This window comes from Peromyscus californicus, unplaced genomic scaffold (genome assembly GCF_007827085.1).
Source record: "Peromyscus californicus insignis strain IS unplaced genomic scaffold, ASM782708v3 Scaffold_4__1_contigs__length_199733344, whole genome shotgun sequence".
Lineage (NCBI taxonomy): Eukaryota > Metazoa > Chordata > Mammalia > Rodentia > Cricetidae > Peromyscus > Peromyscus californicus.
Window position 1 is genome coordinate 137284685 of NW_026294562.1, and position 15716 is coordinate 137300400.

Consider the following 15716-nt stretch of genomic DNA (forward strand, 5'->3'; position numbering starts at 1 on the left):
TATAGCAGAGACACAGCTGGTGATTAAGGACGTGCAGCTCGCAGACCAATTTTCTTTGATGCTCAGGTGTCAGGGCACTTTTCAATTCCACAGACATCTCTGGGAGTCTGGAAGTGAGTGAAACCTATTACCATCCACAGAGGGAAGGCTGCGCCCGCCACCTGCCCCCTCCTGCAGGGTGGTCCATCTCCCTTGACCAGACGTCAAGGAGCTGCCCCCTTCACAGCGTGAGCATTTTCCCTGGGTGAGGGGGTGGTTAATTGCTTGCCCCTGCACAACAAAGGGTGTAAGAAATTGCCTATCAGCAGTGGTTAGAGCAGAGCAAACTACACAGAGGGACATGAGTGAAGTGGGGACACACAGGCAGTAAGGGAGTAAGAAATGGCAGCCGGCGGGAAGATTTTTTTTTTCCTGACACACCGTCGGTCTATGTTGTCCAGGCTGGCCGTGAACTCTCAGCCTCAATGGAGCTTTCATCTCCAGTCTCCAGAATAATTGAGATGCCAGGTGTGCCCCTGAGAGGATGTTTTTAGTCCTTTACCTGAGGATGCTCATTCAGACCTCTTCCCTTCCTTGATCAGCACATACTCCCTTCTGGCTTAGGTATGGATGTCATTCCATCCCACAGCTCCAGGCTGTGCTCCACAGCAAGATCACAGAGGTGAATCTCTAGCCATGGCAGCAAAGCTACTGAGAAGTTCTCACTTGACGTTCCTGCCTAGACACAAACTTACATTCCAGGGACCACTGGCGGCCGGGCTTCATAGCCACAGGATATAAAACCATGAGTCTACTGCCTCGTGGAGTTAATAACCCATGTGACGACAGCACAGCTCACCTCCCCTGGGACTTTAGGGAGAGAATCGTACCTGGCCATCTGGGTAGGACTGTAGCATGTGGGAAACAAGAAAGGTGGTCCAGGTGGAGAGTGCAGCATGCAGAGGTGAGGGGGTGGGGCAAAGTCTGCTGTAGTGCTCTAGGTACAGGTTTTCTGACCTTACACGTCTAACTGTGGAAGTGTCTTTGATAAATCCAGTGTCTAGGTTGACCTGACCCGGAAGTACTTGACCGGGTAGCAGTACAGCTAGGAAGGGAAGTCTAGTATGATACTAGAAGTTACAAGAAAGGAGATGGGCAGGCATGGTATCATCAGCTGTGAGTCTTATAAATTATATGTTTAAAGGAAATGACCCCTACATTTTAAAACTGGGGAGTGGAGTATTTCGAAGATGACTTTGAGTATATGAAACCCTCATTGACAGCTGATAATTAGCCCCAAACAGTGGCTTTTCATGAATCTGGTACTAGATGGTTGACCTCATCCAGGAGTGAGAAACACATCACAGAAATGAGGCAGAATTCCTGTGCAGGGTTCCCCACAGAGCCCGTCTGCCTAAATTCCAGTTGATCCTTCAGCTCCAATGGCTGGTCCAAGTAGCATCTCAGAACTAGCAAGTCCCAGGTTCGGGCCCTTCCCTAGTTTGCTTCTCTGCTGCTTTGATAAAGCATCATGACCAGGACAGCCTATAGAAGGACCGCTTTATTTGGCATACAGTTCCAGAGGGACAAGAGTCCATCATGGCAGGGAAACAGCAGGCTGGCAGCTGAAGTAGCAAGCAGAGAGCTCACATGTTGAACTGCAAGCACAAATCAGAGAGAGAGAGAGAGAGAGAGAGAGAGAGAGAGAGAGAGAGAGAGAGAGAGAGGAGGGGGGAGAAAGACAGAGATAGAAACAGAGACAGAGAGAGAGCAACAGAAAGAGCTAAAAGTAGCATAGTGTTTACTCTCCAAAGTCCACACTGCCAGTGACGTACTTCCTCCAGCAAAGCCACACCTCTTAAACTCCCCCAAACAGTGGCACCAACTGGGGACCAAGTGTTCATATGCCCGAGACTATGGCAGACATTTCTCACATGGCTTGGGGTGTCCCAGGGCAAGTTACATAGGAAGCTTGTCTCTCACAGTCCTCACGCTCTTCATTCTGCCAGGATCCCTGTTTATGAACCTTAGTGGCTGAACTCGAATCTCAGTTTAGAGTCCGCGCCACACTTGCCCATCCCCTTGACTGCCTCTGTAGCGCTGCTGAACCGAATGGCCATTTCCCCCACAGCTTTGTGCAGTGAGGTGGCCTCTGCCATCAGATTCAAATTAAACCCCTAACACTCTGCTCAGAAGTGATAGATGCGCTCCCAGGAGCCATCTCTTTTCCAAACCACATTTCCTGGTGCTCGAATACGGGAGCCAGAGGGAAGTGAGTGATACCCTGCAGAATATGAAGCAAATCCAATTTCCTCTTGACCTTGTCCCTTTGTGGATTCTATTTCTCTTGTTTTATTTCTGTTTCTTTATTGCCAAAGCTTTCTTTCTCAGGCAGCGTGTTTCTAAGTTCCCTCTTTCCCTCTCCCTCCCTCCTTCCCTCCCTCTCTTTGTCTCTCTCTCTGTCTCTGTCTCTCTGTCTCTCTCTCTGTGTGAGTGTGAGTGTGTGGGGGGTTAGATATTGGGGAGAGAGTTCTGGAACAACATAGCCCTTTAGGCAGTTTCTTTTTGTTATTTAGTGGAAGATTCTTGGCAGACATTTTCAAAATTGGTTATGGGCACATAGTGAGTAGAGTAGGGGGAAAGGTGTGTGTAGATGCGATGGTGGCATGAATTCTCTCTCCCTCAGTTCCCTCCCCAGCAGTCCTGGAGTGCTTAGGAGGGAGAATTGCTCCAAAGCATATCCGTGGATGGAAGGCAGCATGGAGGCTGCTCTCCTCCCTGGTGTTAGCTTGATTTCCAGCTCCCCTCAGCCCCCCACTTCCCCACCACCCCAACAGGGAGCATCTCACACCCTTCGTGTTGGTACCACAGCTGGAGGCACCTGCCCTGACTCCATTACAGTTTGCAGAGCAGAGATGAGGACTATCAGCTAGCTGGTTGAAGTGGCGGGCGACATGGGAGGCAGGAATGTAATTACCTGGGCTGGAATCAGACCGAGCCACAGGGGCTTGCCTCACCTTCCCCAGTCTCCTCTCGAGCTCATTACTTGGCAGTGTGTCCCCAAAGCAATTCTGAGATAACACAAGAAGTCAGATATTGTTTCCTGAGCTGGCAAAGGGGTAGGTGGCAATGTGGCGGATGGACAGGGTGTGGCGGATGGACAGGGTGTGGCGGATGGACAGGGTGTGGCGGATGGGCAGGGTGTGCCATGTTTCAAGCCTGTGTCAGATGCCTGAAGCACAGTTGGAAGAGTTGTGCCCATTAGGGAGGAAACTGCAGCACACACAGCCCAGGTGAGATGGGACAGGAGGCCATGGGGCTCAGCCTCCTGCGTCCTGTTTCCTGAGGCCTCTCTAGATCAGAGTCACTCCATGTACTGGCCAGTTTTGTGTGTCAACTTGACACAAGCTAGAGTCATCAGAGAAGAAGGAGCCTCATTTAAGGAAATGCCTCCATGAGATCCAGCTGTAAGGCATTTTCTCAATTAGTGATCAATGGGGGAAGGCCCAGCCCAACGTGGGTGGTGCCATCCCCAGGCTGGTGGTCCTGGGTTCTATAAGAAAGCAGGCTGAGCAAGCCATGGAGAACAAGCCAGTAAGCAGCACTCCTCCATGGCCTCTGCATGAGCTCCTGCCTCCAGGTTCCTGCCCTGTTTGAGTTCCTGTCCTGACCTCCTTTATCGATGGACAGTGATGTGGAAGTATAAACCAATTAAACCCTTTCTTCCCTAATTTGCTTTTTGGTCATGGTGTTTCGTCACAGCAATAGAAACCCTAACTAAGACAGTCCAAGAGGAGAGTGGCAGAATCTCCCTAACCTGAGCTTGAAGAGAACTCTCCAAGTCCACTTTCCACCAAGTCAGGGTGATTCTTAATGATATGCCATTGCTGTCACACTGTGGGTTGGCATGCAGACTGGCACCCCACCCAGCGTGCACCTGGACCCTGACCCACAGCTCAGGCAAGAGAGTAGTAGCCTAGGAGCTCCCTCATTCTGTCTGCAAGGGAACAAAACAAGTCCAGGACAGGGCGTTCACTTGGGATGCAGCCGTTTATCCAAGTGCTCATGCCACACCCTAGCCACGATGGAGTGAAGCAAGTCGGGTCACATGACCATTTGTCCCATGGTTTATTCTTCCTGGAACCACAAGGAAAAAGTGAGAGAAGGCATTTGGGGGTTGGGACTGTCCTAAGTCCCACCAGAACAATGGAGGATGGCCTTTTGTCTTAGAGTTACTGTTGCTGTAATGAAACACCGTGACCAAAAGCAAGTTGGGGAGGAAAGGGTTTATTTGGCTTATACTTCCATATCGATATCGCTGTTCATCATCAAAGGAAGTCGGGACAGGAACTCAAGCCGTGCAGGCACCTGATGTAGGAGCTGAGCAGAGGCCATGGAGGGGTGCTGCTTACTGGCTTGCTGCCCTGGCTTGCTCAGTGTGCTTTCTTACAGAACCCAGGACCACCAAGCCCAGGGGTGGCACCACCCACAATGGGCTCGGCCCTCCCTCATCAATCACTAATTAAGAAAATGCCTTACAGGCTTGCCTACAACCCTATCTTATGGAGACATTTTCTCAGTCGAGTTTCCCTCCTCTCAGATGACTCTAGCCTGTGTCAAGTTGACATAAAATTATCCAGCCCACCTGTCTGTAGTGCTCTAGTGGAAGGTGACTAGACTCAGTGAATGCCAGGCCCCTGGAAGGTACTCTGAGTGCAGAAGACCAGAGAAATGGGCTTCAGTCTTATGACTTGAACTCTCGAGTCTTACACATACCCCCACCTCATAAACTTAAGTGAGAAGAGAGGAATGTATGTGTATGTCTCCATTCTTTCTCTCCAGATGAGCCTTAAAGCCAACCTGCACAGTTGTTTCCCAGAGTATTGTCCCAGGATGTCCCCCACATACCCAAACCCACACCTGCTCAAATCCCTTGCATAAAATACAGTGCTGTTTGCCCGGAACCTATACATGTCCTCCTCTGTACTTTAAGCCTAACAGGATGCATCCATGTAAACTCAGCATAGGTGCATGGAGATTCCTATTTCACCCTTTGGAACTTTCTGGGAAGTTTTGCCCCGATAATTTGGAATCTATGTTGATTGAATCAAAGGCATTCGAGGGCTCGGAGGACTGGCTGTGTTACTGGAGACTGCCTGGGTGTTCTGAGCAAGGGTGACGCTTTGTGTTTCTTGCTATAGGTTCCAAGTGTCGATCACCAGGTGGCTGACTCCAGTTCCGGGGATCCAAACACTGCTGCTGACTTCAGCACACCAGGTAACCGGACCTCTCTGTTTGAAGCACTGCTTGTGTGTTTCCCAAGGATGTCTCTCTTCTCCTGTTTCCTTGCCCCGCATTACCCGCCTCCTGCTCCCTCCTCTCTACCTGTAGCGTGGCGCTTCGGCCACAGCATTCTTCCCTAACCTAGGTCCAGTAAGTTGTGTCCCCAGGAGAGCTCACACTTCCTCTGGGATGTTTTGTTGACTCTGCCCTCAGGGTCCTTTCTCCTTCACTTGAGTATGTGAATTTGAAGAAAAAGTACCTTCAGCTTGAGATCCACTCTTTTAGGAACAAAGAGGAATGTTTAGATAGTCCCTGGCTCTCAATGATTTGACTCAGGCTTTTCTTTTTTATTATTATTTTATGGTGGTAGAAAAGTAATGTGCTATTCGGTAGAAACTGCTTTCAGCTCTGGGATTTTATATTTTCAGTAAACGGTATGACTGATCAGCACACTTCTATAAAAGGGACTTTGCATTAGGCAGCTGTGCATAACCGTAGGCTGCTGTGTGTGTTCTAAGCATGTTCACAACAGGTGAGGCTGAGCTGTGATGCTCAGGAGGTTTAGTACATACATGTGTTTCCACTTAGAAAGGTCTCAACCTGATGAGGTTCTAGGATGTGACTTCAGTATTCACTCACGAACATCTGTCCCAGGCTACTGTGACTGTCCTCCTCCCTCAGCAGGAGGCAAGCTGGACTAAGGCTTCCAAGGACAAGGCTGGGCAGAGGATAAACCGCAAGTCATGAACTTGACAGCTCTGAAAGACAAATATGAAAGACCAGATTCCCGAGCACACTGGAACCTCCATGGCACTGATCTGGGGTGCAGGAGGGGTATTAGATGAGCAGATGTACCTCGGCATCAAAGGCAAAGGAGAGGACATGGGTTCAGAGAATTTCTTGGGGACTCCATCTAGACTCATAGGGACAGCTTATTTGGAGAGCAAAGTCATATAACTCATGGCATCCCGTAACTAACCACAATTAATTCTTGCTTCCAACAAAGAGTTGACATCTAAGAGGAGCAGGAAGAAGCCATCGTTTAGAGAGGGCCCCTCTGTGTTGCAAGGAACCCCAAGTCTCTGCAGACATGGGATTCAGAAGTGATCATGTCCCTCCCTAGGCTACTTCAAGGGGCCATCAGAAGTTTCCCTAGAGTCTGGTGGAGTGGTTAGAAGGTGATATCATACCACTTTGCTGCATTCCTGGGTTTTGCCCCACAGCTCCCAACCTTGAGATGCCTACACATTACAAGTTCCTGGAAATCATGGTTGAAAAGGTTCACAAGGTAGCTGGGACCTTCTCTGGCTATTACGTAAGAGTGGGTGGAATTGGACAGAGGAATCTGGGTACTCCTTGCCCAGGACCTGATCAGTGAGCTCTGGAGCTGGCCCTAAGACCAAAGGGTACTTCCAGCACCCAGTCTTCTAGAAATGATGCCAACTACAAGGGACTCCAGATTGTACTAGTTAATACCTTAGAGGTCTGCAGGCCAGCAGACTTATCTGCTTAAAAGATACCTCTGCTGTACCACAATGAGGTTGGGTTAGGTCTCTTTTCTGTTTTTTTTTTTCTTATATGTCCAGTTGCTCCAGCCCATTTTTCCTCTTGCACTTTAATAAAAAAATACATGTTAGAAAAAGGTGAAGATGTACCTCAGTCATAGAGAACTTGCCTGTCATATGTGAGGCCATGGGTTCAACTCCCAATACTGGAAAAAAAATAAACAATTCAGTTGGACATAATTATGTGGATCTGTCTCTAGGCCCTCTATTCTGTCCCCTTAATCTGTGTGCTGCTCTCCCAGTGCCATGCTATCCATGACAGCAGCCATTGAGTGGGCTGAAAAATCTGGAAGAGTATCATTCCCACGTCATTCATTAATGCATGATGGTTCAGTCCTGGGGTCTATGATTTTCCATATGCATTTTGGAATGAGTCATCTCTATCTTCATAAGCCATTGCTGGGATTCTGTAAGAACCACATCAAACCCATAGAACAATGTGGAGAGACTCTGCTCACCTACAACTACACATTCCAGTCCATGGATTCAGTCCCCTTCCCTGGACCACACTCTGGTTTCCTTCAACTTGACTTGATAATGTCTAACCTCTAGATGCTACCGTCCACAGTTCGTTAGGTGCACACTCATCCCTTGATATCTATGGGGGACAGGTTTCAGGACCCTTGTCAGATGCTCAAACCCAAAGATATATGATTTGAGTCCCTTATATAAGATGACAAAATACTTTATGTAACTCATGCATGTCCTCCAGTATACTTTAAAATAAGTCACCTCTAGAGTATGAGTCAATGTTTTGGTTTGGTTTGGTTTGGTTTGGTTTTTAGTTTTTCAAGACAGGTTCTCTCTTGCTTTGTATAGCTAGAGAAGTAGTTGAGAGTCCTACATTTTGCAGGCAACAGGAAGTTGACTGAGACACTGGGCAGTATCCTGAGCACAGGAAACCTTAAAGCCTGCCCCAACAGTGACATACTTCCTCCAACAAGGCCATACCCACTCTAACAAGCCACACTTCAAAATAGTGCCACTCTCTATCAGATAATGGGGGCCAATTACATCCAAACTACCACATTCCAACCCCTGGCCCCCATAAGCTTGTAACAAATATCATAATGCAAAATTCATTTAGTTCAACTTCAAAAGTCCGTATAGTCTATCACAGTCTCAACAATGTTTTAAAGTCCAAAGTTCAAAGTCTCTTCTGAAATTCATGCAATCTCTTAACTGCTATCACCTGTAAAAATCAAAATCAAAAAGCAGATTACATACTTCCAACATATAATGTCACAGTATATACATTACCATTGCAAAATGCAGGAAAGGAAGCATAGTGAGGAAATACTGGACCAAAGCAAGACCAAAAACCAGCTGTGCGAACTCCAAACTCTGCATCTCCATGTCAGATGTCAAAATGCTCCAGATCTCCAACTCCTTTCAGCTCTGTTGAGTGCAGCACACTTGATTCTCTTGAGCTGGTTCCACTCCCTGTTAGCAGCTCTCTTTGGCAGGGATCCAAGAACTCTGGTATCTCTAACTTACTGGGTTCTCCAAGGTAACCCAGGCTTCAGTTTTACAGCTTCATGCAATGGCCTCTCTAGTCTCCATTCAGGAACATCCCTGACACATGCCTGGCCTTGCTGGCTTTCCTTAGGCATGGAGAAAAATTCCATTACCCATTTCTTCTATCCTTAATTCTAAAGCCAGAACCATGTGACTAAAGTTGCCAAGTTCTGCTGCTTGCTGAGGCTGGAACATGGCCCCCTTATTCAATTTCATCTTCACCAACCTTCTCTTTCTGATTTTCACTGCCTAAGCTTGGCTATCCTGAAACTGGATCTGTAGATCAGGCTGTCCTCAAACTCAGTGATCTACAACCTCTGCCTTCCGAGTGCTGGGATTAAAGGTGTGCACCACCACACCCAACTATAAAATTTTCTTTGATTCCTTTTCACAAGTTGGAAATCTAGCTAGGTGGAATCTTGCCCTGAGGTCAATACTCCCTTTATTCCATTTCTTAACCTGTTTATCTCCTTAAACACAGAACTCACTCCAGTCCACTTTCTGGTGCTCTTTTTCTCCAGAATTATTATTCCTTGTTCAGCTTGCTCCTTTTCATTATATATCTTCATTAGAGTTAACACTAGTAACCACAAAACAGAGTCTATGCTAGGATGTTTTGAGATTTCCTCTGCCAATGGAATTAGTCCCAAACCCTTCATTTTAGCCTCAGGCAGACTCTTTGGACAAGGGCAAAAAGAAGTCATTTTTTTTTTTCACCAAAATTTAACAAGACCAGTCTTTAGGCCACAGACTAACATTCTTCTCCTCTGAAACCTCTTGATCCCCACAGCTCATCAGATCACATTCAGCACTGTCGTCCATGTTCCTACTAGTTTGGCCTATTAAGTGGTGCTTAAAGCATTCCACTGCTTTCCTAACCCAAACTCTCAAAGTCCATATTACTCCATAGAAAAACATGGTCAGGCCTATCACAGCAACACCCTAGTCCCTGGTACCAACTTCTATCTTCGTTAGGGTTTCTATTGCTGTGACGAGACACCATCACTATGGAAACTCTTATAAAGGAAAACATTTCATTGAAGTGGTAGCTTACAGTTAAGAGATTCAGTCCTTTATCATCATGGCAGGGAACATGGCAGCATGAAGGTAGATGTGGTACTGGAGGAGTAGCTGAGAGTCCTACATCTTGCAACAGGAAGTAGACTGAGACACTGGGCAGTATCCTGAGCACAGGAAACCTCAAAGCCCACCCCCACAGTGACACACTTCCTCCAACAAGGCCAAACCCACTCCAACAAAGCCACACCTCCTAATAGCACCACTCCCTATGAGATTATGGGGGCCATTTACATTCAAACCACCACATTTAGCATAGACACAAAAGTTTGCAAAAGCACAGTTGGTTGAATGGATGGATGCAGAACTCATGCACACAGAGGGTCAACTGCACGCCTTGGGATTTCATTCTCTTTGCTCAGGAACAGTATTGCATTTGGGATTTTCAGGTCCCCTTGGTCATTGTTACTGAGTGTGATGGACCATGCCATAGAGATGTGATTCACTTTTACGTTGATCTTGTCCCTTGTTACCATGCTGAACTTGCTTTTTAGTGTTACCATTCTTCATAGATTCTAGTTGCTTTTAAACTATCATGAATAATAATGTAGGTTTGGACATGGGCAAGACCACAGGGGAGCTACAACCCAGAATTTTGACTGGCATCTCATAAACCATCCTGTCATTTTAGGGTTCTTTATCTAGAAGCCATGTTTATATTGTTAGTTGGAGTAATCTCCAATTCTGGAAGTGCCCTGGGGTCTAACATAAGGAAAGCAACTTTAAAAGTGAAGGTGTTTTCACTCTTCGTCATAGTGAAAACCTGGGGGAACAGTGAAGTCCATTAATGAGAGCCATAAGAAACATGTGTCGCATGCTAGATCTACATTTCTACATTAATTAGGAAAACTAATTTTTTTTTATGAAAAATTGCAAGTCCATTAGGACCGTAACTGTCATGAAAACAGGCATGCAGCATTACCCCAGTGACAGTGAGAAAAAACAGTCACCAGTCTTGGGCTGGGAGCTTTTTCAGTAGCTTCTGTAATTTTGTGTTTCCAGTAATTACATATATATAATTCAGAGCGAAGTCATCCTTGCCTATCTGTGACTGGGTTGTGTTAGCACTGGCAGTAAGAACATCGGATCAAGAAGGGTTAGGAGGCATAAATCGAAGCTGTTTAAACTATGGTTTGGGATGTTGGGCTAGAGAGACGGCTCAGCAGTTAAGGACACATACTGCTCATGCAGAGGACCCATGTTCAGTTCCAGCAACCACATCGGACAGCACATAAGCACCACTCCAGCTCTAGGGGGATCCCATGCCTCTGGCCTCTGTGGGTACCTGTCCTCAAATGTAGAGTCCTCTCCGCTGCAGACTTAAATACTTTCCAAAAATGTGAAATAAATACATACTTAAATCTTTTCCAAAGGGTTAAATAGATGTATACATATGAGCAGTACTAGTATTTGATGCTAGTGTGTGCATATGTATGTATGTATGTATGTATGCATGTACATATATAGGGTATGTATGTATGTATGTATGTATGTATATGTGTATTTATTTGGGAGCAGTACTGGTATTTGATGCAGGGCCTTGCACATTCTAGGCAAGCATTCTACAATGATCTATACCCTTAGTGCTCTCTTTACTTCTTATTTTAAGGCAAGTTTTCACTAAGTTGCCTAGGATGAGCTGGAAAAATATTCTGTATGTAGTCCAGACAGGCCTTGAACACTGGTCTTTCTTCCTCAAGCCTCTTGTGTAGCAGGGATGACAGGCCTGCTCCACACAGCTCAGCTTGTCTGAGATGATCTCAGCACACCACTGTGTAGGCCTGCTCCACACAGCTCAGCTTGTCTGAGATGATCTCAGCACACCACTGTGTAGGCCTGCTCCACACAGCTCAGTTTACCTGAGATGATCTCGGCACACCACTGTGTAGGCCTGCTCCACACAGCTCAGCTTACCTGAGATGATCTCGGCACACCGCTGTGTAGGCCTGCTCCACACAGCTCAGCTTGTCTGAGATGATCTCGGCACACCGCTGTGTAGGCCTGCTCCACACAGCTCAGCTTGTCTGAGATGATCTCGGCACACCGCTGTGTAGGCCTGCTCCACACAGCTCAGCTTGTCTGAGATGATCTCGGCACACCACTGTGTAGGCCTGCTCCACACAGCTCAGCTTACCTGAGATGATATTGGTACACCACTGTGTAGGCCTGCTCCACACAGCTCAGCTTGTCTGAGATGATCTCGGCACACCACTGAGTAGTTCCCTAGGGAGTAACTAGCAGAGGTTGGCTGGGGTTAACAAATGCCGTTCCTGTCTTTGAAGTTCTCTGGTATAGTCAATTATTGCTTCTTTTTTACACAACCTCTTCATCTCTGAGCAGTTGTCAAATTATGTCCAGTAATAAACTCCTGGGAGCAATTGCTGAGTCCAAGGGAGCCTGTGTTGTAAGTGTTAATAGAGCGGCCAAATTGCATTATGGAAAAGTTACACAAGCAAGTGAGAGGCAGGGCGCCGTCACTCCTGCCGGCTTCTCTCCCCCTCCAAGGGAACAACCGCTCCCAGCCTTGGGTTTGAGCAACTTTTTTACAGGTCTGTTGTCCATGTGTGTGTCTGGATTTGACTCACTTCTTTCATTTGAAGTGTTTTTTTTTTTTTTTAGAAGATATTTTTGGAGTAGATTCATAAGAAAAGTGCTTATTAAATCAAGTCACGAGAAAATGTATGAGGCCTTGCAAGACCTTCCTAGGACTGGTCCCTGCTTTGCTTCTGCTTTGGCGGCAGCACCATGTTCTTTATGCAAGCATACAACTTAAAAAAAAATGTATTGATTCTCATACAGTACATCCCAACTGCAACTTCCCCTCCCTTTACTCCTCCTACCCACCCCCATATCTACCTCCCCTCCCCTGCCTCCTCCCAGAAAAGAGCAGGCCTCTCAGGGACATCAACCTAATAAGGCACAAAAGGTACAGTAAGACTAGCCACAAACCCTCACATCAAGACTGGGTGACTCAACCCAGCAGGAGGAAAAGGGTCCCAAAGCAGGCAAGAGTGAGAGACACCTCTCACTCGCACTGCCAGGAGGCCCCTCAGAACACCAAGACAATAACCATAACGTATAAGCAGAGTACCTAGTGCAGACCCATCCGGGCGCCGCAATTTCCATTCCGGTCTCTGTGAGCCCCCAGGAACCCTGCTTAGTTGATTCCCTGGGTCACAGCACACAACTCTTTATTGTCAGGTTTCTTTCTCCCCTTTACAGTTTCTATCCTGCCCGTGAAGTCTCTGCTCCAAGCTGCAGATGTACTGTTACAGGTTTTCTTCTGCTCATTTTACACCCTCCAGAAAGAAGGGTTCATCTCCCTAGAGATTGGAGTGTTTGTTTGTATACAATGTATGTGGTAGCATTTATGTTTTCCAAATGGGCCATTCATTGTCACCCACTGTTTATGGAGGGGTAGCAAGAATGCTTTAGAATCTTCCTTGGGCTGCTTCAGGAGTAGGCAGTGAGTACTGAGTGGTAGGTGGTCTGGGGCAAGCTCATGGGCACAGGGGAGCATGGGGCGCTGACCGGGCCCTGTGGAAAGAGAAGGAAGGAGCAAAGCTTGAAGCTTCCCACCACTGATGGAAATCAGGCTGCTGTGATGGAACAAGTGTACCTCGAGCAGGTTATCACCTTGCAGTGTCTGCCCCTGGATGGAGCCGGTAGGCTGTTGGTAATTCCAGTAGAGTGAAGGAAGAGTCTACCCATCGGGGCTTAATGTTCATGTGTTAAACAGTGTCTTGTGCAATCCCTAGGCTTCTGGCCTGAGTGGTTAAGAAGCTCCGACATGGCCAGCCTCACTGGTCCACCGTGGTGGTGCTCACAATTTCGTGCTTATCCAAGTCCAGCTGAGGTTTGAGTGGCCAGGCTACACCTGATCCTGCCCCCACTTCAATGTGTGCCGAATCAGAGCCCATCCCTCAGCTACACCCTCAACCCTGGGTTCATTTCTGATTGTTCCCAGGTGAGGTTGATGCTGCTGCCCAGGGCCTACTCTGGCAGCCAAGGCAAGCATCATGTGGGCTATGTCTGTCCTACATATCTCATCTAGGGGCTGCAGGCCAGGTATGGGGTTGCACTTCCTGCCTGTCCTGGTGTCCTTCAGAGTCTGTGTTCTTTCTTTTTTTTTTTTGGTTTTTCGAGACAGGGTTTCTCTGTGTAGCTTTGCGCCTTTCCTGGAACTCGCTTTGGAGACCAGGCTGGCCTCGAACTCACAGAGATCCGCCTGGCTCTGCCTCCCGAGTGCTGGGATTAAAGGCGTGTGCCACCACCGCCCGGCCCGTGTTCTTTCTTGTATGAGTCCTGATCTACAAGCAGCAGCTTGGTGATCAAAGCAGCTGAGTGTTGACTTTAGCCTCTCTGGGAGTGGGAGGGGCCTGAGCTCCCCCACCCTCCCCCTGGCGTAATTCCTGGGAGGCTGTCTGCTTTCCCCCAGGCTTTTTATCCATGCAGCAGTGCTTGGTGACCTGTCTCAGCCTTGGCCTGCTTCTAACGGTGGAGTTCATGTAGGTTGGGTTTGGAGGGCAGACGGCTGGCTGTTTCTGCATTCGGGTGCCTTTGCAGCCACTCACCCTAATACCGTGCCCATTCTCTTGCAGTGCCTGCCAGTAGCACGAGTCTCCCAACATCAGAGGGTGCCACCTCACTGGGTCCGAGCCACCCATCCCCTGATGGCACCTTAGACACTCCACCACCCCTTCTGTCTACTCCAGTTCCTCACCATGTGTCTCCAGAAGCAACAAGCTTGAACACACAGGCACAACCGAGCCCAGGGCGTGTGGCCCGCTCGGCCAGCGACCCCACCTCCTGCACATCCAGTGAAGCAGGTATGGCTTGTATTCTCAGGGTGGACCCAACTTGTAAAGCAGGAAACCTCTGATAATTGAGGCCCAGCCTTGGATCCTGGGAAGGGTCATCCACACATTTGAGGGCCCTGAGCTGGGGTGGAGGGGTGGTAGTCTTAGGCCCTTGCTGTATTGCTAGGGAGGCATCCTTCTGGCAAGGGAGGAAGGATTCAAGAGTTGAGGGTAATGAGATTCCCTTTAGGTGGCCAGCACCTCGCCTGCATGAGCATGACGCTGAACTACATGCATGCTCTGAGGTCCAGGTCAGAGTAGGTGGCCGCAGGTAAAGACTGTGTGTAGGTGGTGTGTCCTCTAGCCTGAGTGTGTTCAGGGAGGGTCTTAGCTAGGGTTTCTATGGCTGTGAAGAGACACCATGACCACAGCAACACTTATAAAGGAAACAATTAATTGGAGCCAGCTTACAGTTTCAGAGGTTTGGTCCATTATCATCATGGTGGAAAGTATGGCAGTGGGCAGGCAGACATGGTGCTGGAGAAGGAGTTCTACAGCTGGATCCACAGGCAGTAAGGAGACTGTACCACACTGGGCATAGTTTGAGCACATAAGACCTCAAAGCCCACCCCCACAGTAACGCACTTCCCCCAACAAGGCCACACCTACAGGACCTCTGTGGCCAGCTGCCCAGGGATGCATATGCCATACCAGCTTCCTTGGGAGTCTTGCTTGTGTGCCTGAAGCTGGAGAATGGACACCTGAACCTTGATGTTATAGGGGAATAATTTCTGCCAGTAAGGACTGGCTGGTGGTCTTTGACTCTGCAGCACCGTGGGAACTTTTGTCTGATTGGATTTGAAAGAACTCTACAGAGGGCGGGTGTAGGGGTACCCACACCAGCCTCACTTCAGTGGCCTTGTGTGGCTGAACACCAAGCAGCCTAGAGTCTGGCCATGCCAAGGGAGAGCAGTCTTTGGAAGGAACCAAAAGAGTGACAGAAGCCAGCTACCTGGGAGCACCTTCCTGGTAGAAACATCAGATTTTGCACCTGTAGATTTGGGGTGCCACATTCCCCCACCCCTTGCACCTCCCATGGAGAAAGTTCAATCCAAACCTGGAATGCTGTCTTTGCTCCTTTACTTGACACCATACGGCTTCCCTTCCTTCCACCCCCAAGGGCAGCATGTGGGCTTCTGTGTCCACTTGCCCTCATGGAGCTTTGAGAGAGGCTCACATATGGTTGGAGGGGATCGGGTCCCTTCTCTGGCCTTCTGATAGCTTTCTTTGGCCTGTCCCTCTCGGTGGAATTCATGGTCTATGACAAACAGCCACAAGGATGGGGCAAGGGAGAGGTGGCTGCCTTTCCTACCCAAGGTCCACACAGCAGCCCGCTGCCTCAGCCTCCTCTTGGCCAGAGGAGACTGCCATTGCCCCACATGTGGAAGGCATGTGCCTTCTGCGTCCCTGGAGAGCCTCAGGATTGGAGGCTGTC

General features: G+C 48.3%; 1 protein-coding gene across 5 annotated transcripts in view; it reads left to right on the forward strand.

Annotated features, from left to right (window-relative positions):
- Entrep2 (endosomal transmembrane epsin interactor 2) overlaps positions 1–15716 on the forward strand; it is a 426837-nt gene that overhangs the window by 406530 nt on the left and 4591 nt on the right. For all 5 annotated transcript variants that reach the window (XM_052761568.1, XM_052761570.1, XM_052761571.1 and 2 more), the window contains 2 exons: positions 5181–5256; positions 14024–14251. In XM_052761568.1, the coding sequence (XP_052617528.1) occupies positions 5181–5256; positions 14024–14251 (304 nt within the window). The remainder of the gene's footprint in view (positions 1–5180; positions 5257–14023; positions 14252–15716) is intronic.